Source organism: Orcinus orca, chromosome 6, assembly GCF_937001465.1.
Source record: "Orcinus orca chromosome 6, mOrcOrc1.1, whole genome shotgun sequence".
NCBI lineage: Eukaryota > Metazoa > Chordata > Mammalia > Artiodactyla > Delphinidae > Orcinus > Orcinus orca.
The window spans coordinates 75,715,251-75,740,231 of record NC_064564.1 but is presented as its reverse complement, the minus strand read 5'-3'; the positions used below and the strand labels follow the sequence as shown (position 1 = coordinate 75,740,231).

Below are 24,981 nucleotides of genomic sequence, written 5' to 3'. Positions count from 1 at the left end.
CCCTCCACATTAGTTCACAGAACATCCTATCAAAATGATGACTGTTACAGCGAAGGGTCCCCACAAAAACTCAATATCCACACTTGATCAGTGGAAGCAATGCTTTGTCATCTGGCTCCAGTGAATTTTATGTAAGAAATAATCCTCTCTAATGCTTTCTCTGATTCCCAGCTTTGCAACATTCTCTTTCTATAAGAAAAGAATTGAATGGATGTTAACTAGACTTACTGTGGTGTTCACTTCACAATATATACAAATATTGAATCATTATGCTGTACACCTAAGGCTAATATAATGTTGTATGTTAATTATACTTAAAAAAAACTTAAAGAAAATAGTTGTATACTTTTCCCACTAAGGATGGAGAAAAGAGAGTTAAGCTGACTTCACTTGGTGTTTTAATTCTTTTTCTTGCTATTAAATATCTTTCATCTTCAATTTCTCTGTCTCCTTTCTACCCCAAATACCTCAGACCACCACCAGGATACCAGGTAGTAGAAAATGGTATAAGCTTGAGGGTTGCTCTCTTGGGAAGTAATAATCACCATGTCAGTGTGTTAGAATTTATGCAGTGGAAATATTTCATTTGAACCTACACATCTCTATAGCAGTAAGAAATTATGATCTTCATTTTAGAGATGATGAAACCACAGTTTTCTGACAAGAAGATGATCCCTTAAGCAGAATAGCAACAACTTTTGTCTAACTCTGGATTTTATTAAGTTCTTAATTTTAGGGTGGTAAATATGGGGACCAAAGTCTTTGGGAGATCCCAAATGCAGGAAACATCCTCCCTGCCCACATTAACTAACCAGATGTATTTATGCATATATGCTATGGACCATTACAGAGACAGATGCGTATATCCACATTACTGTCTTTTCTGCCCAGTGTATCTGAAGTTTTGCTTATGTATGTAGAAGTTTTGCTCTTACCTGGGAGAAAACTGAGGTGTGAAGAGCAGGAGATTTGCCCTTGCCCACATGGTAAGTGAAAAGTTGCACCAAAAAGAACTATCACTCTACAGTGTAGAAATGTTCTTCCTAGTGATGTGTTAATTTTAACAAAATGTTACCATAATGAAGCAGCATATTTAACTCATGGAGGTTTTTTATAGCAGTACTCTGTATGTGCAAAGTAAAATCTGATAGTATCTCTAACAGAGTCTTCCCCCCTTTTTTAAAATAAAGAACTTCAAGAGCAGAGTGGGAGGGTTTTAATGATAAAAATATAAAGAGTAGGATTCCTATCATCTTTAACTAAGGATAGGCTCCATTTCCTAGTTGTTTAACCTCTAAAAAAAAAATTCCAATTCTTAAGAAATTTAAGATACTTTAGAATCTAAAATAACACTGAATATCATTAGAAAATTCCTTTGTCCTCTTATGATCATTTTACTTTGGTAAACAACTTTTCTCAGTATTCTTCTTAAAGATCACTATTTTTAATTAAGTTGAATCACGAAATGGATAGCATGGTACATGCATTTTGCCCCTGAGATACTTCATTTTGAAAGAATCCTAGAGTAGAGTTGAAGAGATTAGAGTTGAAGGGAAATTTACAAGACATCAGTCTAATCTTTCATTCTGGGTAGGACTGTCATTTACAACATACCTGAAAGGAAACCAGGCAGTATCTATAAGAATACGACCAATGACAGGGACCTCACTCCTTCACACAGTGGTCTACCCTCTGTTCCCCAATTCTCGTCACTTTATAGTTCTTCCTCATTTTGAATAAAAATCTACCCATTCTTTTGCCTGGACCTGACTCCCAAGTGACACAAAGTCTCCTCTTTCTTCATATATGATTTTTGAGGACTTGTTTCCTTGCTTCAGGCTTTTGTTCTTCCAAACAAAAGATTTGTCTTTGATTTGTCCTTTGATTTGTCTTCCTCTACCTGTGGTTCAGATCCATCAGTATCATTGATTTGTCTTCCTCTACCTGTGGTTCAGATCCATCAGTATCGTCCTTCCCTATGAAAGTCATTGTCCTTTCAATCTATTATAATTTCCCAGTCTCCCTTTTCAAATGTGCACCTCAAAATTCATGCAACCTTTGGTAATCTTCAGAAATTGCTGCTGCTGAGAAATGTCCCCTGCTTTATGTGACTAGCCCAGAAATGTCCCCTGCTTTATGTGACTAGCCCAGAAATGTCCCCTGCTTTATGTGACTAGCCCTCTTCAGCTCACTGGGCTCTTTCAGTGACATTGGGTCTGAGGACCTACCTTTGCCAAGGTCTCATCATCCAGGTGATTCTTCTGAATCACATGTTGAAGTGCAAAATAAATTTTTTCCTGAAGCTTCTGGACCTTCCTTGGTTCTATCAGCCAGGCTCGGTCTGACAAAGGGAAAGAATGGGTAAGGAGCGGACAGAATGTAAGCTTTGTTGTATTTCACCTACATACATATAAGTGCTGAGTACCAGACCCATTCCAAATTAGTTCCAAATTGCTTCTGAAGACATGTCATTATTTTTCTAAAACAAATATTTTATAAGAAATTCTATGATGACAGTAACATTGACATACAGAATCAGGGTGGAGGTAAAGACACAATGGTTCAGAGAAACTCCATGTGTCTTATTGTCTGTGACAATTTACATCTCTTACTTTTTCTCTGGACATACGCTTAGATTTTCTTTCAAAGTTTATGTTAATGATTTGTGAAGAAATGAATTATAGAAGTGAAGAAAACCTACTGTAAAGGAGTGTTTTTGGAATTCAGAATCTCCCTTCCCTTTTATAAGCTAAGTTATAATTTATATAGCATCAACATAAATCAATTAAAAAATTTAATCCTGAGTCCTCTTTTTCTATATTGAATTTAATAGATAGGATAATCCCTCCTTTCCTTTAGCCTTTCCCACTTTCCTTTCTTTTTTCTTTCCTCCCTCCCTCCCTCTCTTTGTTCCCTGCTTCCGTCCTTCCTTTCTTCCTAGACGCTTTATACCATGGTGACAAAATTCAGCCCAGCGTCAACGCCTAAGGTTGAAACTTCAGTGAAGAGACACCTAGAGTCTCCAAATTCTGAACAAATACTCATGGAAAAGAACTTGGACATGATCCTTCTGAACACAGTTCAGGTCAGGTGAGAAACTCGATTCTGTAATCCTAGACAGGGCCAGGACAAGTCTAGCCAACAGTTAAGCAAACCCTTACGTAAGTGAGCACAAAAGCCTTCAGTGACAATTGTCAATCAGAATACATTAAGTTCCCCTGCCTCTCCCTTCCCTAAACTATCTGGAGCTGAATAGACAGTAACTATTATGGCAAGAACTTGGGCGGAAGGGTGGGGTCTGGCATGCGATGGAGCCTACACAGGCTGGAATACTGTCTTTCCTCCCTTTTTGAATATGGCACTAAGCCAGGGTGGCAAACAAGGTATCTTGGAGTTGCAGAAGCCTCTGAGTGTGGGTCTGTGACTGGGGCTGGAAGATTCCCCGCTGGGTAGAATAAGCTAAATAACATGCTTCCAAACTTCGTGGAGTTTGATGGCTTTAGCATTTCTTCCTAGAAAAAGGCTCATAGTTCAGCTGATTTCTAACTCATAAGCAGCAGGCTTGCCTTCCAACTGGGGCAGTTATCTTCATGGATTGTTTAGATTTGATATGCCATGTCTTAAATATTTGCTGCTGGGAATCTACTGACTTGTCACACGCATACCTACGAGGACAGTGACTTTTGTAATGCCTCCTTTAATTAAGCAGGAACCGGAGTGAAACCAGCTCCCTCATCGTGGACTCAAAGGCTTAGAACTAATCGTCACCTGAACTATAATCAATGGGAGCAATCAAATGCAATGAGAAAACGGTAGGAGGAAAATTATTTGGCAAGTGGTTGCTACCAGAAATAAATATTGCTTGTCACTTCTTCCATTTAGCTTTGTGCTGCCAAGTCTGGGAAACTTTCTAGGGTTTAAAAAAAAAAAAGAAAAGAAAAAGGAAAAAGCCTGGAGGAACAGCTTGATCTTAGACAGAGCCACAAAAGAAACTGTTAGTAATGATATGCCAATTGATAACTAATTTCCATTCTTGATAAAGTAGTTAAATAAAAAACAGAAGCAGATTTTAAAAATCCTCATAAAATTTATCCTCATAAAAATCCTCATAAAATAAGTAAATAAAGCCTAACAGATACAAAGTGTAAAGGCCGTATTATGGGTAGACATAGCTAGAGTGACATGTCAACAGGGCCCATCACAGGGAAGATTAATTTCTTCCAGCCTCACTGAAAAATATGTTAGGTATAAGAAAGATCAAGTCTCTAGAGATAAACGGGTTATAGAAGGAATGAGTCTCTTGACCATAAAAATGACCAGGAATGTGTCTTTCTTTTCATAGAGAACTGTCAATAAAACTGCTATTCCTTGACCCCAAATCTAACTGAACAGATGACTGAATGAGCAACTCTGACTTTTCATTCTGGCTGAGCCATGCATTTATTAGGATTCCATACATTTTCAAGCCAGCATATACTTTTAAAAAGAATTTTAATGGCTATAGTGCTATTTGATCTATAAATGTCATACCATACCTTCTTTGAAAACTGTTTGCTGTTTACTGCATTTCAGAGCTAGACGAGGTGTTTATTATTATGAAGCTCAACCCTCTTACTTTACAGGTGAGGAAACTGAGGCTCTGAGGGGTCAAGTGTTTAAGGTCACACACATACCTGGTGACAGAGCCTGTCCTAGAATGTCTACCACCACATCGGAGATTCTTCCTTTACCAGTCTTTAGTAAGAGCCATTTTTTTCCTCTGCTGTCCTTACCTCCTTTTAAAGCTTCTAATATTGCATAAAAAAAGAAGAGGCATTTGCCTGAAGTGAGAACGCCAACATTAATTTGGATAGAAAAGCCGACGAAAGAGATATTTAAAGAGGAGAAAATGTATGTTTTACTTTTTTTTAGGCTCTATGCTGGCTTGTTCATTCAGGTATATTTCTACTAAGTCTCACCTAACTGGACATTTTTGTCTATGTCCTTTATTCTTAAAATCAAAATAGAACTTAGTTATAACTCAGGCCACTATTTGTCTTCATTTATCTGTTAAGAAATGATCATGCTTTTCTGAATCTGGAGTCACCCTTACCACACATCCTACTCTTGCATTTGGGACAAAACTGATATTTAAATTAACCTGAGGCTACTTTTCTTTGAATTGTCCAAAAATATCACAACTTGCTAAAGAAAATATAGTTCTTTTAAAGTTTCTTCAGAGCACCTTGGCTTAGGTAGATGCAATTCATGTTAAAGATAGCAAAACAGTTTTTTTTTTTTTTAAAAAAAGGTAAGGACCTCAGACCTCCCTACCTGGAGATATCAGAACAGCAGATGAGAACAAAGCAATCTCTTCTTCAGTCAGCTGCAAGGAACACAAATTCTTTGCAAAGTCAAATGCTTCATTTACTAGGTCATCAGAACCTATAAAAGAAGGCAAATTAAATGAAAATACTTGAACAGAATGGGACAATAGTAAGAAAAGTCCCATAATCAAGAAGTTATTCAAGGATTTGCATACTAGGCACACAGAAAAAATATTTCTAAGTTCCTGACCATAACAAATGATTTAGTGGTAATTATAGAATGAGAAAATTGGGCAACATCTTGACCAGGTAAAGAAAGTCAACATTACCAATGAGGGGCAGATAGAAATGGTTTGCACCCATTGTAATATCCAACTGGGAATATATAACCCCAATCTAATCTTGTAAGGTTGAAATTAGCTCCAACTAAAAAATTTTAAATTAGTGATTTGGGGATCCTTTAGCACAGACATAGCATTCATAGAAAACCTAAAACATGTATAATGGGCCATGGGCTGTCAGTCTTAGTGGCACTTATAGGATGTCACTGGCAATGTAGGATGTCCAGGGGCCTCAAGCTAAGCGAATGGAGATGAAGTGACTTTCAATTTGGTAATTTCCTGGAAATTCGATTGAGAAGCAAACATTCGTTTATGTTTACCTTCTAATGAATGACTCGCAGGTCAGTTGCTTAGCCACTGTGAATTCTGGCAAAATAATGCTTCATCCCTACACGGATCCTTGGTAAATGTTTATTTTATGAAGCTGGAAATATACCCAAGTTGCTTGCCAAGGTTTTCCCTCCTTTCTTGAAAATCTAGCCTTGGAGATGCCATGGATGTATATCAGCTGCAGGAGGGAAACACTGCCGGCCCCGATGGGTTTGCCATTGGCTACCATATCAACTGACAGCACAAAAGGTGAAAGGGCAGTGGCCTTCTTTGATGTCCGTGGGCAGGATATGGAACAAATGGCACTGTCAATTGTTAAAACCTTTCCTGGCACCAGCCCATCTTTGCTAACGTTCTTATCCATGCCATGCACTGATGACTGGATGTGAATGACACACTTGCAGAGACTGGCTCTGTCCTGCCCTCCCACAAGAATGGTCTGGGGATCATTTTGGGCTGGTTGGCAGCCATGCTATCTGTGCTCCCAGAACTTCATGAATTAACAGGGAGAAAGTCACTACCCTGGGTTTGAAACAAATGAAAGAGCTCCTCTTTTAAGCATCTTAACTAATGACTATAAATTTGCATGAGACACTTAAGAGGTCACCCATGGACCACCAGTGGTCTACATAATATACTGTGTGAAGCAGTAAGCTGGAAGGTAAAAGAAAAGCTGATCCTACAAAGAAGGCCTAGAATGCATCCCAGTTCTTTACGATCAGTTTTTGTTGATTTCTGAATGAAGCATGTTCGTGTCAACAGGGTCCACGTTTCTTTCCTTCCTTTTACATTTGGAGGCACAACTGTAAAATCAGAGGAGTTAGATGAAACACTGGAGGCTCCCCTAGTCCAACCCTTATGGAATAATGAGATACTAAGTCATGTTAGAGAATCAAGGCATTTCTTGTAGTGGAGAAACTGATGGTAGTTGATAAAATTGTGTCATCATCAAATGTGAACTCACCTAAGGCCTTGAACATTTGCATTCCTCCATATTTTCCTTCAAACAGAACAGTGTTGTTTAATGGGTTGAAGGCACGGCACATTCTCACTAAAACCACTTCCAAGCAACCTATGAGAAAAAAATTTCAAATGTGTATATATATATATAAAGAGGTTACTACTGCATATAGGTCAAGAGACTTTAAAAAACTTTAAAACACACACATAGACACATAGACACACACATTCAGAAACACCTCAAGATTCCTTGCCAAGTAAAAAAGAACTATGTTAGAAATAAAGCTCTCTTGAAGTCTATGTGAGGAATTAAAGATAAAATACACTTTAAAGGTGACTAAAATGAAGGGCAAAAACATTTTCTTCAGAAGCATACATTTTCCCCCCTATTTCTGACTGATAATGAAGTTAGTTTCAACTCTTGAATTCACCGGTGATCATAAGTGGCCCAGAAAGGAGATTTGCAGCAGGCAAGTTCAGTCTGTTAACTTTTGTAGAAGTTTTGCTGTTGGGGAAACCTGTTCTCTGCTTCAGTTTTTAACACACTCCATGTATATTTCTGCATACGATGACTTCAATAGGGACACCTTCAGGATGTTTCTTGAGGGTACCATTTATGTCCTGGTATCTTTGAAATGAGGGTTTCTTGGTCAAATAAGTTTTGGCAAAAGGCTGAACATTATCCACTCCAGGGAGTTATAAGCAACATTCACAGGTCAAAGGCTGTTGAAGTCCCAACATGAAGGAGTTTGTTCAACCCTGATGGACCTAACATTTCTGAGTTCTCTGTTAGCCCAATGGTGCCAGGACCTTCATCTGCAGCCATAGGCAGTTGTGGTTATTGTATTCACTGTTATATCTCCATCACCTAGAAAAGTACCTGGCACATAGTAGGTGCTTAATAAATATTTATTAAATGAATTAGTTCACTACCTTTGTTTTTCCCTCTGAACATTTACTGACATCCTGAGCAAGTACTGCAAAGTTTCTCCACATTTTGGAGAAATGGGCTTTTGCCCCACAGTGTGTTGGAAGGTGACACCCAGGCTCAGAAGTCAGAAATTTGCATGAGAACATCATATAGATGGTTTGGCTACACCCATGTTGTACCCAACTGTACCCCTGGTGCCTTTCTTACTGCTACCATGTACATTTATGTCTGTGTTTTATTTCTTTGTTCTGCTGATGTATCTGCTTTCCCTCATATGTCACCTTAGCATAGGGGCTTACGCATAAGAAGGAATCTGCAAATATTAATTGCAATAATGCTTTTCTGAGAAAAACAATAATAGGTACCATTTATTCACTATCTACAATATGGAAGGCACGTCCCTTGACCCCTTACATTCTTCTACATTCCATGTCTCCTACCCTTAAACCCAGGTGGGCCTACATGACTGCTTTGACTAACAGGTGCAATGGAAGTAACCCTATAGGACTTCTGAAGCTAAGTCAGAAAAATGCTACACACTTCTGCCTTGCTCTCTTGAAATGCTAACTTTCGAAACCTAGCCACCATGCTGTGAGAACATCCAAGCAGTCTGTGCAGGGTAGGAACTGAGGCCCCCCTGAGCCCAAGCCCTGACTGAACTCCGGGCTGTCAACCAGCACAAACTGCGAGCCAGTATGCAAGTGGGTCCTCCTGCCCGCAGTCAGGCTGCCTCAGTGAACACCACAAGCCGTCCCTCACTAAGCCCCGCTCAACCTGTAGCTTTGGAAGCAAAATAAATGATTATCGTTGTGTGAACTAAGTTTTGGGATTGTTTTTATCCAGCAACTAATACAGCAAGTTCATGTTTGAGTCAAGATTTGCACCAACCTTAATCATTTGGTAACAAAGCAGCAGCAACTTAGAATAATTCTTTTATTTGGCTCAAGTCCAAAAGGCAGCTTTTCTCCACACCTCTTTTTGTACAGTAGAGACTAACACAACAGTGTAAAGCAACTATACTCCAATAAAAATTAATTTAAAAAAAAAAAGCCAGCTTTGCCAGATACTGGCTACGTGGTACTGAACACAGCCCTTCACTTCCCTGAATCTTTGCTTCCTCTTCTATACGATGGAAATAATTACTGAGCACATGAGATTAAAAGAGATGTCACAGGTAAACATAATATATATATATATATATATATATATATATATATGTTATTGCATATATGTAAATTATGTTATTATTATTTGCTATAGCCCAGGACCATGAAGGTTCACATGAACACCATAGTGGTTCTTATTTTCTATTTTCAAAGGGGGCCAAAAAAGACAAATACATTTTTTTCCTGTTTGGATAATGGCAGCTGCAAAGTCAATCATGTGCAAAGTTTCCGGAGTTGCTTCCTAAGTGACAGTGTGTGTGTGTCAGAGAGTGTGAGGGAGAAGTGGGAGGAAGGATTAGAGCAGAGTGAGTTTCTCCCGGTGTATTCTGGCTGCAGGCTATCCTCATTAAAATGACTGGAAATGACCACAGAGGCAGAGCTCAGCTAGCCTGGATTTTTTTCCCCCCAACAGAAGGCAAGTAGTACATTTTAGAGCCAGCTCAGCAATTCAGCCACCTTGACACGCTAATTACTAGCACTGCCTGTCAAGCTGGGTATCTCAGCCTCCACAATTAATAGCTCCACTTTCAATAAGCAAAATTGTATTTGACTTCAAAGGGGAACTGAATGACTATCAGGGCATTTTTATTATTGAGAGTTTCCTTTGGGAGTTGGCTGACAGCGTGGGTGGTAAAAATGAGCTACATATTGGATGGAGGCTTTTCTAGAACTAACAGCAAGCTAAGGGTCAACCACATCCGGGTCTAAAATAGGCCCCCCATGAATTTTCTTGCTTACCTGACTTCAGAAGTAGGATTTGATCATTTTGACAGAGTTCCATGAAGCCTGTTATTCGCTTTGCAAACTCTACTACATATTGGATGGCGTGAGTGATCTGGATGGCACATTGCTGCCACAGTGCTTCCCTGGACTTCAAGAGAGAAAACACAGAATGTACATGGAGCAAAGAACAACTCGGAGACTCAGTGAAATACTCAAGGTTGCCCTAACTGGCGCTTACCTGTCACTTGGGGTCCATGGTAGGAATTTACCCACCTTTAGAAGAGAGGCAGTATTTTCTAAGATATTGCTTTGACCTCTTTGAACCTTGATACACCACAATTATCAAAGTAATGAGGCTAAAATAATGGAAATATTGCAATAGTACAAAAAGATAGGCATTTATAGTTTCTTTATTATTTTGCCTCCTCCTCACCTAAACAAACTCAAGCTCTTAGTCTATTTTGTAAAGTCAAACTCTTACACTGAGGAATAGCAATTTCATTCACAGGCTTCCAAAAAATTATTTCCACGTGTACCTGACAGACACTAAGTCTAATATTTTTATGTTGTATTCTTTTCCCAGAACTTATGGAGACTGCTTTTTGGTACAAAAAAAAATTCAAGGGGGCTTCCCTGGTGGCGCAGTGGTTGAGAGTCCGCCTGCCGATGCAAGGGATACGGGTTCGTGCCCCGGTCCAGGAAGATCCAACATGCCGCGGAGCGGCTGGGCCCGTGAGCCATGGCCGCCGAGCCTGCGCATCCGGAGCCTGCGCGTCCGGAGCCTGTGCTCCGCAATGGGAGAGGCCACAGCAGTGAGAGGCCTGCGTACCGCAAAAAAAAAATTCAAGGGAAAAGACATCAAATCAAATCACTCTCTTAGTAATATAGAACTCCGGAAATGTATTTTGATCCTTGGGTTATTTTCTTTGGAATGGGAAACATAAATCCAAGTTATGTGTTAATTCTGTTTTTTATTGACCATAACAATACCTATGCTTTTGTCTCCTTATTTATATAAAAGTGGTAAGATTTAATTATTCCACTGGAGAAAAATCAGTATGTTGTAGTCATATATTTATATATAGACACATTTATATATTTTATTAAAATTTCATTTACCAGTAGGTTTTGTGATTATGGATCTCAATCCTGTAGAAAATTAATGTGAGTCAAAACAACAACAAAAACAGCAACAAATTTCTTCTCTTAAAACCTTCTCTAATGGACACAAAAATAATCAAAATAATAATAAATAACAGTAAAAATGTAGGGTGAGTTGTCCCTTTTTCCTTTGGTCTCTTTTTAAACATGTAGTGTAAGAAAAAACATTCAGAATGCTTTGTTGCATATCTTTGTAGTGTAAGTTTGCAGCTATTATTCCTGCTATGACTTTTTCAATTGCTCCTATTCCTTGCCTGGCTGCAAGAAACCACTATGAGATGTCCTAAAATCACCTGATGTGGGCACAGTCTCCCCAGTCACTCAAATAGGGCAGTGGTTTTCAATCGGCGTCGTTTTGCCCCCCAGGGAACATTTGGCAACATCTGGAGACATTTGGGTTGTCACAACTATGGGTGAGGGGATGCTACTGGCACCTAGTGGGTAGAGACCAAGGATGATGCTAAACATCCCACAATGTGCAGGACAATCCTTACAGCAAAGAATTGTCCAGTCTGAAATGTCAACAGTGCAGAGGTTGAAAAAGCCAGAAACAGAGAAATCACAGAAAAACTTTCCTGTAGTTTCCCAGAGTACCTTGCTTTGATACGCTTTGATTTCTTCATATGTGTGGATCTGCCATGCCAGCTGGTGTAGCTCTTCCATGGTGTATTGACATGTCTCCAGATGGGACTTAATGATGTTCTGCGCAATTCGATCTATGAGAAAGAATATCAGTTTGAGGGTTTGTGAATAAAATCCCACTCTGCGGAAAGAAACCTGCTGTTAATGTGTTTCCTGTAGGAATGCCTTTTGGAGATACTCCAATTGTATGAGCATGTCTTTAACATTACTATCTATTTAAAAATCTCCAGACAAACTCTTTACTGCTTTTTTTCAATTTTCAGTCTTTTTATCAGAATTAACTGCCTTTTCCTCCTCTTTTTGGTCACAAAACTGGGGTCTTAAAGTTTTAAAGTGTTCAAATAGGTATTTATTTTAAAAATAAATACAAATTACCCTGTACCATGTTTCTTGATTTTTGGCCTGAAAGTCCACTCACAGTCTTGTAACACTTGTCACACTGTAACAGTCAGTGTAAACTCCAAAAACTTTAAAATATTTGGAAAATCACTAGATCCCTAGTGTTTATCTCAGAAAGGAGGAATTGAAATATAAATGTTTTGCTTATATTTTAAAAAGGGAGGATTAAACAATAATCTAAAAAAATAGTTTTCTATAGAGGAAAGAGAAGAGAATGGGGGCACAGGGATAGAAGCCAGACTTCTCTGATGGTATTATTTTTGTAGATGTGACTTTAGAACCACGTAGATATCTTCCATAAATAATGTGAGAGGGAGATGAAATGATACGGACTCATGAGGTGATAATTTTGAAGCTGGGTCATGAGGGCCCTTATATTCTTCTTTCAAATTTTTCATAAGATAAAATTTTTCCCTGAAAAAGTTAAAAAAGAGGAAATGGTTTTACTCATTAAAAAAGTAGAAATAAACACAATCAATTTTGGGGGGCCATTTATTCCAAATGCGTTGTATTTAGTATTGTATCTTAAATATCGATTATTTTGGGTTTCGAGGTATGGAAGTTGAGTAATAGAACCAGACATAAGAGCTCTCCTTAACAACCTGCAGGGAGTGCCCCGAAGTGGGATAGAGCTGGCAGAAGGTCCCCTCATAATCCCCCCTCTGCTATTTGAACATGTGAAGGTGACATCTTGGAATTCTGTACTTAGGAATTCTGTAGGTGGGATATGAGTAGAATGAAGATGACCAAATTTTCTGCCTGGTAACTGTTCTTGGCTCATATAGAAATGGAGTTTTTCTTGTGTTTCAGGTGGTGCCAGTTTAAATGCAATTTCTGTTCTTTCTAAATAGCAATATTTCATTTCTCCAGGGTAATTCTCAAAGCAGTACTCAGGTCCCGTTTTCTTTTTTTACCTTGCTAAGCTTCTGGTATATATGGAGTGAAATAAATTGAGTTTTAGTAACGTAGAGAATAAAAAATGTAAGCTTAAGCTTCTAAAGCACCTTCGAAATAAAAAAATCTCGTATATCCATTGCCTGGCACATTATAAACACTGAATAAATGGTAGCCACGATTGTCATTATTAGGACATTCTACATAGTTTTTCATCAGGGAAGGAATCTGACCACCCAGTGGAGATGAAACGGAGCTATTTAATTTTGGAATCAGTGCTACTGAAGGAAGATATTTCGATATTTATTAAAGTTGTTCAATCAGAACTATAAACTGATGGATGTAGAAGATGCTACAAAATGCTAACTTATGATTATGGCTATGCTCTATTGGATTCAGCATTGAGCATTTCTAGACTTTCATTGCTTATCATGCTATAAAAATCCTTTCTTTAAAAAATCCTATATTCAAAAATTTATTGAATGTCCTCCTATGTTGTAAAAAAGGGCAGGAAATATTCTATACATCATATTAAAATAGATTGGTATGTCATGGTTCATCATTTTTCAATTTCATTTGGGCAGTCTAATTACTTAGACTCTTAAAAGAACATATCTATTCCTCAGTAGGTATATAATGAAAACATAAGATTTTTATGGCTCTATAGTTTTCAAACCTTTATCTTCTTGGTGTAGTCTGTTTTCATTTTCAAAGATATACCGATTTGTCAGTAATTTACAGGCTTCAGGGTTTATAAACAAAATTATAATTGCACTCAAAATTGCACTATGAAAAACTTTTTACCTGTTCCTTTACAATATCTCCTGAGAATTGCTGGCCAAGGTTTAAGAATTCCCTGGCCTTCTGCCACCAAAGTTTAGGGTTCTTTGGGGTATGAGGAGTGGGCATAATAAACATGTGGGCAGATTAAGCAAAATTGAAAGTTAAATCCACATGGATGCTTTAGGACTCAGCTCAGATGGCCATTCCTCGAGAAGGTTTCCCTGCTTCCCAGTGTCCCACGTAGAAGGGCCAGCTGCCATTACACTTTAATTCCACCCCCCAGCTGAACCTTTATTCCAGTCAGACTCCCATTGTGCTTATTTGAATGGATGTTTCTATACCCTTCAAGATTGTGAGTTCTTCAAGAGATGGACTGCAGAACCCAGCACAGTGCCTTCATATATTCATTCACATGTTCACAAATACTTTTTGAGAAGCTATTATATACCAAGTTAAGGTACAGAGTTTAAAAAAGGGCATTCTCTTTTTTTAACAGGATCTAATAATAATATCATGTCATATCATGACGTAACAAATGCCCTGAGTTACTGTGGAAGCCCAAAGAAGAAAGTAACTAACTCAGTCAGAGGGAGGCAGAAAACTATCCACAGAGAAGATACCTGTTGACCTGGGTCTGAGCAGGAATTTGTCACATGAAGAGAAAGACGGACATCAGGTAGAGGGGATGATGGAAAGGCACAGAGAGAAAACTGGCTCTGAGCTAGATAACTGCTGACATTAAACTGTACATCTTTACAATCCTTACCTTTTACAAACAATTTCCCTTTGAGGAAAAAAGTGAGGTTCAGAAAGAGTGAGTGACTTTAGACCCATTTTTACAGAGCTAACAAATGGCGTTGAAATCATCTCTGTCTTTCCCAGCAAAAAGTCTGTAGTGTTTGCAATACAGAGTGCATTGAAGAGATGGGGACAAAGAGACTGGGGATAGACACTGTGACTGGAGATGGAACAGCTGCATAAGCATGGCCATGGAGTTTGGATTTTACCTTGTAGGTGATTAAGGGCTAGTGGAAGCCGCGAAGCAGGAGAGTGACATGGTCAGTTTTTTGTTTTAAAAGGGTGATACTGGCCATGGCAAAGCAGATGAGATGGCATTAAGGAGTAAGTAAGATTAATCAGGCTGTTGTGAAAAATACAGACAGGATATGAGGAGCTTCTAGAACAGGTGAGAATGACAGAGTCAGAGTGGAGGGGCTAGATTCAGGACAATTCTGAAGGAGGATTGCAAAGGACCAGCAGGTGTGTGTGTGTGTGTGTGTGTGTGTGTGTGTGTGTGTGTGTGTGTGTGTGTGTGTGTGTGTGTGTGTGTGTGTGTGTGTGTGTGTGTGTGTGTGTGTGTGTGTGTGTGTGTGTGTGTGTGTGTGTGTGTGTGTGAATTAAATATAGTAGGTACTCAGCCAATGTTGAGTTAGTAAAGATAATGTTGAAAATATCCATCCATCCATTCGTCCCCTCGTTTTCTGCTTTATTTGACAAAGGATTTTAGAAAGCTAAGACTGACCCTTTGTTTGATGATCTTAAAGCCTAAGCACTCATGATGGCTTTAACATTAAACATGGGCAATTATTTCCCATACCCTTGTGGTGAGAAGTAAAAGGCAAATCTCTTTTTGACATAAGACATATATCAATGAAAGCTAAGACACAGCCGCAGCAGTAGCAGGGGCGATCCTTCTCCACTTCCTTTCACGGGTCTGCAGTGCAAAGGTGAGCCACGTGCAAAAACCGGCTTGACCCTCTCAAGGCTCAGGCTGGGGGGGGGGGGTGTCAATAAACCACACAGTAAAGCTAGACTTGGTCCCTTGGGAGCGAGGCCTGAAGGCTCATTCTGTCGATTAGAAAGATGCATGAACATCAGAGGAGATGGTCTGCTTGGACTGAGAGTCTGCAGTTGTGAAAAGGGGAGAAGGATTTAAAAAGAAGGGACAAAAGGGAGAGACAATGAATACAGTATGCAGAGTTCCTGCTGGGAGCCAAAGGAACTTTCAAGAGTCCTTGCCTGGAAAAATAGAAAAGGTAATAGTAAACGCTGTCATCTCTAGGGACCAACCACATGAGAAAGTCCAGACAAAAAGACTGAGGTAAAAGAGCAGGGGATCTGGAATCTTTCTGGGCAATCGCACACCCTTCATCCGTTTCCCTGATTTGGATTGCTGTTGCTTCTCAGAGCCCAGTTTCGGATCCTTTAACCAGCTTGGGCTGCAGAAAGCACACGTTGAAGAAGGAGTCAGCACGCACTGTGCTGGGATAATGGGTGCAACAGAAATATGACTGAATAATGACTGAATGATGGGAGATTCTACCACCTTCAGAGGTGATGCCCATGGACTCTACACTCTCCTTTTCCTGAGACCAGGGATGAGGCTAGAGATTTCTTAAGTGGACCTGAAAATGCAGCTATTATCTTCTCAGTAGTTAAGATTCCGTATGTATCAGTGAGACAGAGCTTTGTCCATTTCACTAAGAGTATGTGGGCTGTTTGATAGTTAATAAAACAACAACAAGGAATGAGAAGAACACTTTTATATGCTCAGTCCAGTCATTCCTTTTCAGTCATGATGAGGGGAAATGTAAACACTGATGCTGGCAAGGGAAAACTGGGTGTGTAATTATAGGTTAAGAGTAAGTCCATGATCCTCATTTTCTATTTGTTAATTTCATGAAAAATATCCTGCTCTCACTTTGTCTTGCATCTCTTTTTTTCCCCATAAAATTGCTGTTTTATTTTTAGACTTTGACCCTTATACTATTCTTGAAGGAAGGCTTATTGGAGCCCAAGACTTATAACTAATTAATAGAATTTGTAACTTCATGTATTAAGTAACTTTATGAGATAGAAATGACAACATGTGATTCAAATGAAAGAATAATCCTAGAAATCTTTAAAATAATTGATATAGAGATATGTTTTTGGCATAGGTTGTGGTGATGGTTTCATGAGTGTATACTTATCTCCAAACCCATTAAGTTGTAGACATTAAATACAGACAGATTTTTGTATGTCGATTATATCTCAATAAAGAGGTTTAAAAAATAATTGATATAGGCAAATATACTTTATCATTTTTGATGAAAAATATTGAAAAATATTGTTAAAATTGTTACACTTCCCTAGAAGCTTTAGGGGTAGTCTTAAATCCACTTATGACAGGCAATAAGAAGAGAGAAATTAAATTTTTGAAGGGAAAACTAGAATAAAATTGATGGTAATTCTCAATAGTGTGTGCCAAAATTGTAGAACCCTGGGGCTGGAACTAACCTCCTTCCTTCATTTCCAAATGGACTGTATCTAAATAATTCCAGAAATTAGTTGGGTCTCCTGTCTCTCTCTGCAACTTTGGCTCCCTCCCCACACTGTGATTCATCAAATCATCACTGTGATCTGTGGAATAAATCAAAGAAGTAGGAAGGAAGTCCCTCCTTAAGGTATTTACAGGTGGTTGAGATGTGCATGATATGTGTAAATATTACTAATATTTTGTGTAAATTAACTGTGTAAAAATAATATTTTGAAGTAATATTAAAGAAATAAATAAAAATAAATTTTGTTAAGTATTAATTCATATAGAAAAGCAAAGTCTGGAAAGAAGTCATCTAAATTGCCTAGTACTATGTAGAAAAAAGGCTACATCTGCTTATTTTGGTGAAAAGTAAGTAAACTGACAAGTAAGGTGACAATTTCTTGTTTATAACTGTAATGTTATAAAATGTGGACCAGCTTGCAGCTACTAAAATAGCAAGTGACCTTCTGCAGCTCTGATTTCAACCACTCAGCGGGTTTTTTCCACCAAAGGGGCTTATTTTAGCTCTCACTAGACATTTCAGCAAATGGCGCTCTCCAAAGGCTACAGTGTCTCAGACACGGATTGCACGGGTGGTTTCATTAGAATCCCACATCCTGGGAGCAGGGAAAGTTGAGTATATCTTTAAAAACTGCTGCTTTCAGTGTTATTACCAAGAGCACCCGTGGCCCAACTGTATCAAGGTGAGAAAGCTGAGACTCAAAGCTATATATAGCACTAGAGGGGGCTGCATCTGAAGTCCCTAATTCTTTCTCCTCCCCCTCCTTTTTTTTTTTTTTCTTCATGAGAAAGGACGGTTTCTTCTTGGTGAACTATACCCCCTATTCATTTTCCTCCATAAGGGATTTTTTTTTTAAACTTGGAAGTATTCTTCTTATAATACTATATCTCAGCCTCAATCAAAATGATTAATGAATTTTTAATTTATCACTTGCCTTAAGGATCTAGAGAACTGCTCAATTCTCTGTTTAGTTTATACTACTAGTGTGAAAGGGAAATTCTTAGGGGATGTGCTTTGAATTAATGGCAGGATATCTCTATGGACTTGCTCAAGGCAAGTTTTAAGTGCCTGCATTAGGTTTTCAGAATATCAAGATTCCTCAGAATCCACACTCTGAGGCAGTAACTCTAATATATTAGAACAATTGGTTTAAAGGTGAAACATTTAACCAAGTGTGCGTTTTGTCTTTTTGACAACACACTATCAGTTTTATACGTTTTTGGTCCTTAAATAGAACAAGTCTGCTGGTTAGTGTGTAATAGATGACTGTCAGAGAGGACAATGTTACTTTCGAGACCTTTCTGATTTTTCTAATCTCTATTTAGAGATGATGATTTTGGGGGCATAAATAGAATTGTGCTACCAGCATAAAAACATCAATATTTAAGCTTAAAACAGCCATCTATTAGTTATCCATAGCCTCAATAGGGAGGTAATATTTTCAGCATTTAAGTTCTTCAAATTTTTTAAAGAAGAATTTAGGGGCATAAATAACCCATAACTTATTTGTTGGCTCAGTTTCAATGTCCAACCACTCATTACTCTTTTACCAGTGAATTAGGAAAGCTGCTGATCTCTCCTTTTCAAACAAATTCTATTGCCAATTATTACATCAGAGAATGGCATAACTGAGTTTTACTTCATGTAGATCTGAACCAAAATGTTGTTAAAGTGCTTCAGAAAAATATATTAACAAAATATAAGATTGTTACTAACTATAAAAATGATGAAAATGTGATAAAACACAACTCAATAAAATATGAACACAGAGAAAAATAGTGAAAAAAATCAGATTAATACTATAAGTAATAATATCTGGGAAAGGACTGAATGAACAGATTAATAAATAAAATGGTTAAAATTTTATCAAATTTCAGGAAGTTCAGGTGAGAGTACTGTAATAGGAAGTAAGAAAACAAACTAAAGCAGAAAGAAAAACTGAAAGAAACCATAGGGCATTTGTATTTAAGCAGAGTATATCCAAAGGAAAAAACATCATACACAGCAAAACAAATTAACTATCTATGAGGGTGCCTTCTTAATAATTTAATAATGGAAAGCTGTCTTGGATCACAAGTGTTTTGTTTCATTGCAATAGTGCATGTCTAGTTTTGGGGAAATTACAGTTGCCTTTCTTCAAACTAGCTAAGAAAATTAAGAATATAGTATAAAAACATTACCTTTTGAAGCTAACTTTCATAGTAAAAGACCTCCTTCACAGAACAATCAGAAAAGATCAACGTACTTCAACGACCTAGAATTGGTGAGTTTTAAGGAAAGCAGCTTGTAGGATGGAGGACGCCAATATGAATCCATTGAGCCTTTTATTTCACGCCCTTTGGGAAGTCACTTAACATTTTAAAGTCTTAGTTTCTTTGGGTTTGATTTTCTATCCATAGAAAGATTTGGCAGCAGTGATATTTTCTAAGGGCTGTGTAAAAGCATGGCGACTTGAGTCCTTATAAGGGGCTAAATAGGAATTTCTCTTTCTTTTGACTCACGAGGGAGAAGTCTTGCAGAGTTACAGAAGGTGGGAGTACAGCTCACAGTCTTAAAAGTACTTGAAGTGTCTTAGAACAAACAAAAACAAGATAATCTAGAGCCCATGAAAATATTTCCCTACTCTCTTTAAAAAAGTACACCTCCTTGGGCTTCCCTGGTGGCGCAGTGGTTGAGAGTCCGCCTGCCGATGCAGGGGACGCGGGTTCGTGTCCCGGTCCGGGAAGATCCCACATGCCGCGGAGCGGCTGGGCCCGTGAGCCATGGCCGCTGAGCCTGCGTGTCCGGAGCCTGTGCTCCGCAACGGGAGAGGCCACGACAGTGAGAGGCCCGCGTACCGCAAAAAATAAATAAACAAACAAATAAATAAATAAATAAATAAAATAAAAATAAAAAGTACACCTCCACACATTACCCAAAGGACACTTAGCGGGTCACAGATGATGAAAACCTAATTACGGAAATTGCTCACGGCCATCATTAGGACTGACCTTTAGTATTTGGATTTTGTTGACATATGGATTGACCGTTAATTGAAACAGAAGCAATCCCTCCCCAACCTTACCCCCCTTTGGAAATGTAGCCAATATAATTCTGACCTTTAGGAAGAAGTAATTCAGGAGAAATCTTTGGAGGCAATTTTTACATTTTCAAACATTTAATCTAAATTTTTAAAAGTAATGATTGCTTAAATAATACATTTAATTGACTAATGCTTTAAAATAAGTGTTTTCTAAATAGTCTAGCACCAAATGTTCCTGGAGCAAACCTGTCTGAAAACCAAACAGCAGTTCCACAATAGTCTGCATAAATAGGGCTCAGATTTAAATAATAAATTTCTTCTCAGTAGTAAGGATATATCGTCATATATCCTTATCTATAGCTTACATCCTAAAATAAAATAAACAAAAAGTCTTGCCAGCTAGAAACATTTCCAACAGGTTTCCCCACATTTGTAAATATCACAGAAATAAATCCTGTACTGGTTGGCAGAGAGAGCCTGTTAAGTTGGTTGTATACCATGGTAATGAAAACCAAAGTGTATCAAGTTCCATCAACCTGGCCATCAATTGACATTTCTGTGTCCCATAGCCTATGTGGCATTTTAACCCCACCCAGCTCTTCCCCAAATAGGTGCTTGAAAATGTGGCTAAAGCAGTACCTATTCACCCCAGGCAGGGGAAAAGTGATTCAGAGCTCTAAGAGTTAAGTGTCAAGCTTGCAATGCGGGAAATACTAGTCAACAGTGGGGGCTGTTTCAGAGATTGTCTTATAAGCATAAACATTCCTTCCTTCAATAAGTCATAGGTAGAACCTCATGAAATCTCCTTCCCTCTTCCTTACTGCAGAATATTTCATATCTACTATGGCTTTTGAAACTGAGTGCATAAATTGGAATTGGTTTTCCAATAGCTTCCCAATAGCATTTTTTTTTTTTTTTTGGTTGGTGGATTTTAGAATCTTCTTAGGAAGTTCTGAATTCTGAGTCAAAAATTAATCCCAAACTAGTATCTCCAGGGGAAGTCTACTGAGGAAGATCAGTTTTGCATAATTTCAACTCAAAATAGAAAAGGTGATTTAAAAGATTTACCTAATCCAGTGAATGCTAGCACATAAGGAAAGCTGTACTGACATAGGTACAAGCATATAGTGGTTAATCTGCATACAGGTACTATAAATAGATATGCAGGTTTATAAGTACTTCAGCTGAGCATATATGTGTGTATTACTTATAGTGTAAATCATGTTTATACATGTTTAGAGCCTTGCTGGTCACAAAGTACTTTTGTATACATTATGCCATTTATTCCAGTTGTGGAGAATCATTGCATTGAGCACGACAGTAGAGTGACTACAACATATTACTAGGTGAGTTAAGACATCTTTTTCAGGTTGTTAAAAGGATATCTAGAAAGATACAGATTTGAATGACTCTAGGGAAGAACTATAGTGTCCTCTGTCCCAGGATGCTCCAGAGTAATTCATGGCCATGGACTAGTTAATACTATAGTTGTGACCATGGTAAAGATCTTTTTTTTTTTGAGATAGAAGACAGGATTCTGGAAATAAGCAGCCTCTTGGGATGTAGTCTATGGAAAGCAGAGAACAAGGTAGTATGAAAATTTCAGAGAAGTCAGGTAAATCCCTCTCAAGTGACCAAGGTGATGTGGGTAGGCCTGGGGCTCAGTCAAGACCATATCTTTATTGTTTTGTCCCCCTTTTTCTTTCAAGAGGGGTTTGGGGAGGTGGTCAGGTTGAAGTGGGCCAGAGAGGACAGGTCGATTTGCCCTGAAGTATCCATACAGCGGCTCACTCTTTACTTTGTACATGAACTAGGGATGGTTTGAGATTGGCCACCAGCCTCTCATTGATCAGCTCCTGGCTGTCCTTGATGTTCATTTTTTTTTTTTTTTAGGAGTGTGGATGAAGAGAAGAGGCTGGTGCACACTTCTGATGTGACTGTGGTTATTAACTTTATAGTTGACAGGGTCATTCCACACCATGGAAATTCCCGAGTGTGGTCCTACTCCTTGAGACAGCTGTTTCGGCATCGGTCAGGATTGCCTAGTTGCCTGTAAGTCCCCTCCCCTCCTCTCCACTACCCTACCCTTCTCCTTGGGAAGTGGCTGGAACAAAGGGAATATTTGTGCACATGGCCAAAGCTCCCACCAGGAGTTGGGAGAACCATAATCCTTCAAAGTCACTGAGCCCATCTGCCTTATTTTTCAGATGAAGAGACAGAGCTCCAGAAAGCTGAACTAATTTTGAACAAGTTCACATGGCTAGTATGTGAACTAGCCATCAGGAGTCCCAATTTCAATGTCCCTTCCCTAAACTGCCTGCATAGGACCTGTGTTTGGGTGAAGGTGACAGGGGTGTCAGATGACAATGGAAGTTCACAAGATGTCTTCCCTCAAGGCAAGAAAGAAAGAACTAAGACACTGGATCTTCATGTCCCTTACTGCTTGAATGCTTTTTCTCATTAGTTTAGTCTACTTTCGTTCATTTTAATGACTTACTAGGTACTTGCTCCTAAATTGAATGCCTACCTGTATTTGATAAAGGTGCCACCAGAGGACATAGGAAATACATAGCTGGAGTTAAATTCTATTCTCTGTACCATTTCTGAATGAGTAGTTGAATATGCTTAATAGGTTTAGGCAGTTGTAAAATATTTACCTGTAAAAGCCTATATCATTGAAGCTGCTGTCTTATGACCATAGCACCTGCTTGGGGTTCTTAAAAAATAACAACTGAAACACCATCAACTTTTACAGAATTTCCCCCAAAAAAACATCACTAGAAATACCTTCTATGTGTCCATGTAGCCTTGATGAAAAAAATAGTACATTACAGGGATTAGATCACCTTTAGGCCAATCCCTTTTTGTAATCTCCTCTATTAATACTCAGCTTCTGTAATAGATGAATTTGCTAAAAAAAAAAAGAGGTTTATTTCTATTTTTGATGTTTAAAATTCCAGGCTCCATAAATAGACCACAAAAGGAATATGCAAGTAAATCTACATTGAAGATTACACAGGAGGGATCAATGAATTCATTGATTTCATTGTCTTTATCTGGAGAGAAAATTACTGAACAGCAAACTCAGATAATGTTTGTAAAAGGCAATCTATCCCCTTAGCACTGAAACTAATTTGATGGATTTTTTCCCTGTTTTTAAAAGCATGTTGTTTGGCTGTTTGAATTGTCTTGTTGTCTGGTACCTCATGGATACACTGTCAATCATCTTTGAGCTTAAATAAGCTTTCATTAAGAGTATTAGTCCTGCAGAATCCTCCAACCCATCTGAGGGCTATAGTGGGGGAGCAAAAACACAACCTTCCATTTTCTCTCTCTGCTTGTTTGCCAGTCTTCCTATAGCCAGCTTCCTTTCCCTGCCACCAACCACTGCAAAATTTTATTTGCAAAGATATAACACCTCCACCATGCCAGCTTGAAGTAAAATTCCTGCTAAACCCCGTTAAACCTGATGCCTAAATATTAATTTGCAGCTTACTTTTGCCCTTCTCTTATTTTATGGTGTTTTGTCCTATGGGATTTTGAGAAACCCAAGCATATTATTCTGGAAATGTTTCATGCTTTCCTCCTTGCTTACCCACATTTTCTTTTCAAGTCCCAAGACTATGGGAATAAAACATTCCTGAAAAGAGCTGTGGCACAGAGTAAGCAATACCCCCCATCTTCTTCACCTGCAGGAGAGTTTGTGGTATCGTCATGCTCGGGATTTAGAATACATGGCGTTGAACTGCAGTTATTTATTTTCATGCCTGCCTCCTAGACGGTGAGGACAGGAACCGTGTTCTCCTTGCCTTGAGTGCCTGGCACACACTACCAAACGTAAAATAGCCAGCTAGTGGGAAGCAGCCGCATAGCACAGGGAGATCAGCTCGGTGCTTTGTGACCACCTAGAGGGGTGGGATAGGGACGGTGGGAGGGAGACGCAAGAGGGAGGAGATATGGGGATATATGTATACGTATAGCTGATTCACTTTGTTACAAAGCAGAAACTAACACACCATTGTAAAGCAATTATACTCCAATAAACATGTTAAAAAAAATATGTTTTTGAAAGAATGCCTGGAAGTGTAGAGTAGTAGAATGAGCTACATAAGAACTTAAGCTTTACCACATAACTAACTCTGTGCCTGGGAAAATCACTCACTCTTTCTGACCCTTAATTTCTTCATCTGCGCAATGGGATGATTTCCTCCCTTCCCACCTGAAGGCACTGGTAGGAGGCTTAAATTGGCTAATGTGCACGAAGGCATTTTCTGTTTCTGTCTATCCATAAGGTATTATTATTAGGGTTCCTGAACCTAGAAGTCTGTAGTTCCTTTGGTGCACTTTTAGAAAGACAATGGTTTTTCAGGAGGAATATTCCTGACTCATAACACTCAACTAATTGACTTTTGGGGATCTGCATGCTGTTGCTAGTATTGTTTTACGGTTCTTAAACATGCATTTTTATTAAAATTTCAAAACTGTAAGACTGTATTCTGTATGGGCTAATCCAAAAACTGTGTTTTTTTGTTTTTTTGGTTTTTTTAATCTGCTTTTACAATGGCCCAATCAGAATCATGATCTGGTTGTACAATTTCATTGTTCTCTCAGAAACGAGAGGAAGCAGATCAGTACTTCTAGCAGCCAAGAGTGATGTTAAAAAAATCCCTCGTGTGATATAGCCTCAATTCACGCAGTCAGAATGTGGCTAAAATCACATTTTCTTTTTTAAAAGGTTTTGTATTTTATTTTTTGGTCACACAGTGTGGCTTGCGGGATCTTAGTTCCCTGACCAGGGATTGAACCTGGGCTCTGGCAGAGAAAGCACCAAGTGCTAACCACTGACTGCCAGGGAATTCCCCACATTTTCTATATTTGTCAGCACAGGCTTCTTTCTATGACAACTTGTCACCAGCCAGATTAGTATAGATCCTTGTTAATCAACTCAAGTCAAAATGTCAGCGTGCACCCTCTGTAAGCTCCTTTGTAGCGCCCAGTAG

General features: G+C 38.6%; 2 protein-coding genes across 2 annotated transcripts in view; one reads left to right on the top strand and one right to left on the bottom strand.

The window, feature by feature from the left end:
• The window catches only part of TRPM6 (transient receptor potential cation channel subfamily M member 6), a 193,416-nt gene extending 181,477 nt beyond the window's left edge, over nucleotides 1–11,939 (top strand). Inside the window, exons 45-48 of the mRNA XM_033440262.2 lie at nucleotides 892–986; nucleotides 2,942–3,090; nucleotides 3,710–3,812; nucleotides 10,341–11,939. The gene's annotated coding sequence lies outside the window, so the exon portion shown is untranslated. The remainder of the gene's footprint in view (nucleotides 1–891; nucleotides 987–2,941; nucleotides 3,091–3,709; nucleotides 3,813–10,340) is intronic.
• Nucleotides 1–24,981, bottom strand: part of RORB (RAR related orphan receptor B) — a 184,644-nt gene that overhangs the window by 11,593 nt on the left and 148,070 nt on the right. Inside the window, exons 5-9 of the mRNA XM_004276383.3 lie at nucleotides 11,513–11,634; nucleotides 9,773–9,905; nucleotides 6,942–7,049; nucleotides 5,314–5,424; nucleotides 2,229–2,341 (exon numbers count right to left, since the gene is read on the bottom strand). Coding sequence (XP_004276431.1) covers nucleotides 2,229–2,341; nucleotides 5,314–5,424; nucleotides 6,942–7,049; nucleotides 9,773–9,905; nucleotides 11,513–11,634 — 587 coding nt within the window. The remainder of the gene's footprint in view (nucleotides 1–2,228; nucleotides 2,342–5,313; nucleotides 5,425–6,941; nucleotides 7,050–9,772; nucleotides 9,906–11,512; nucleotides 11,635–24,981) is intronic.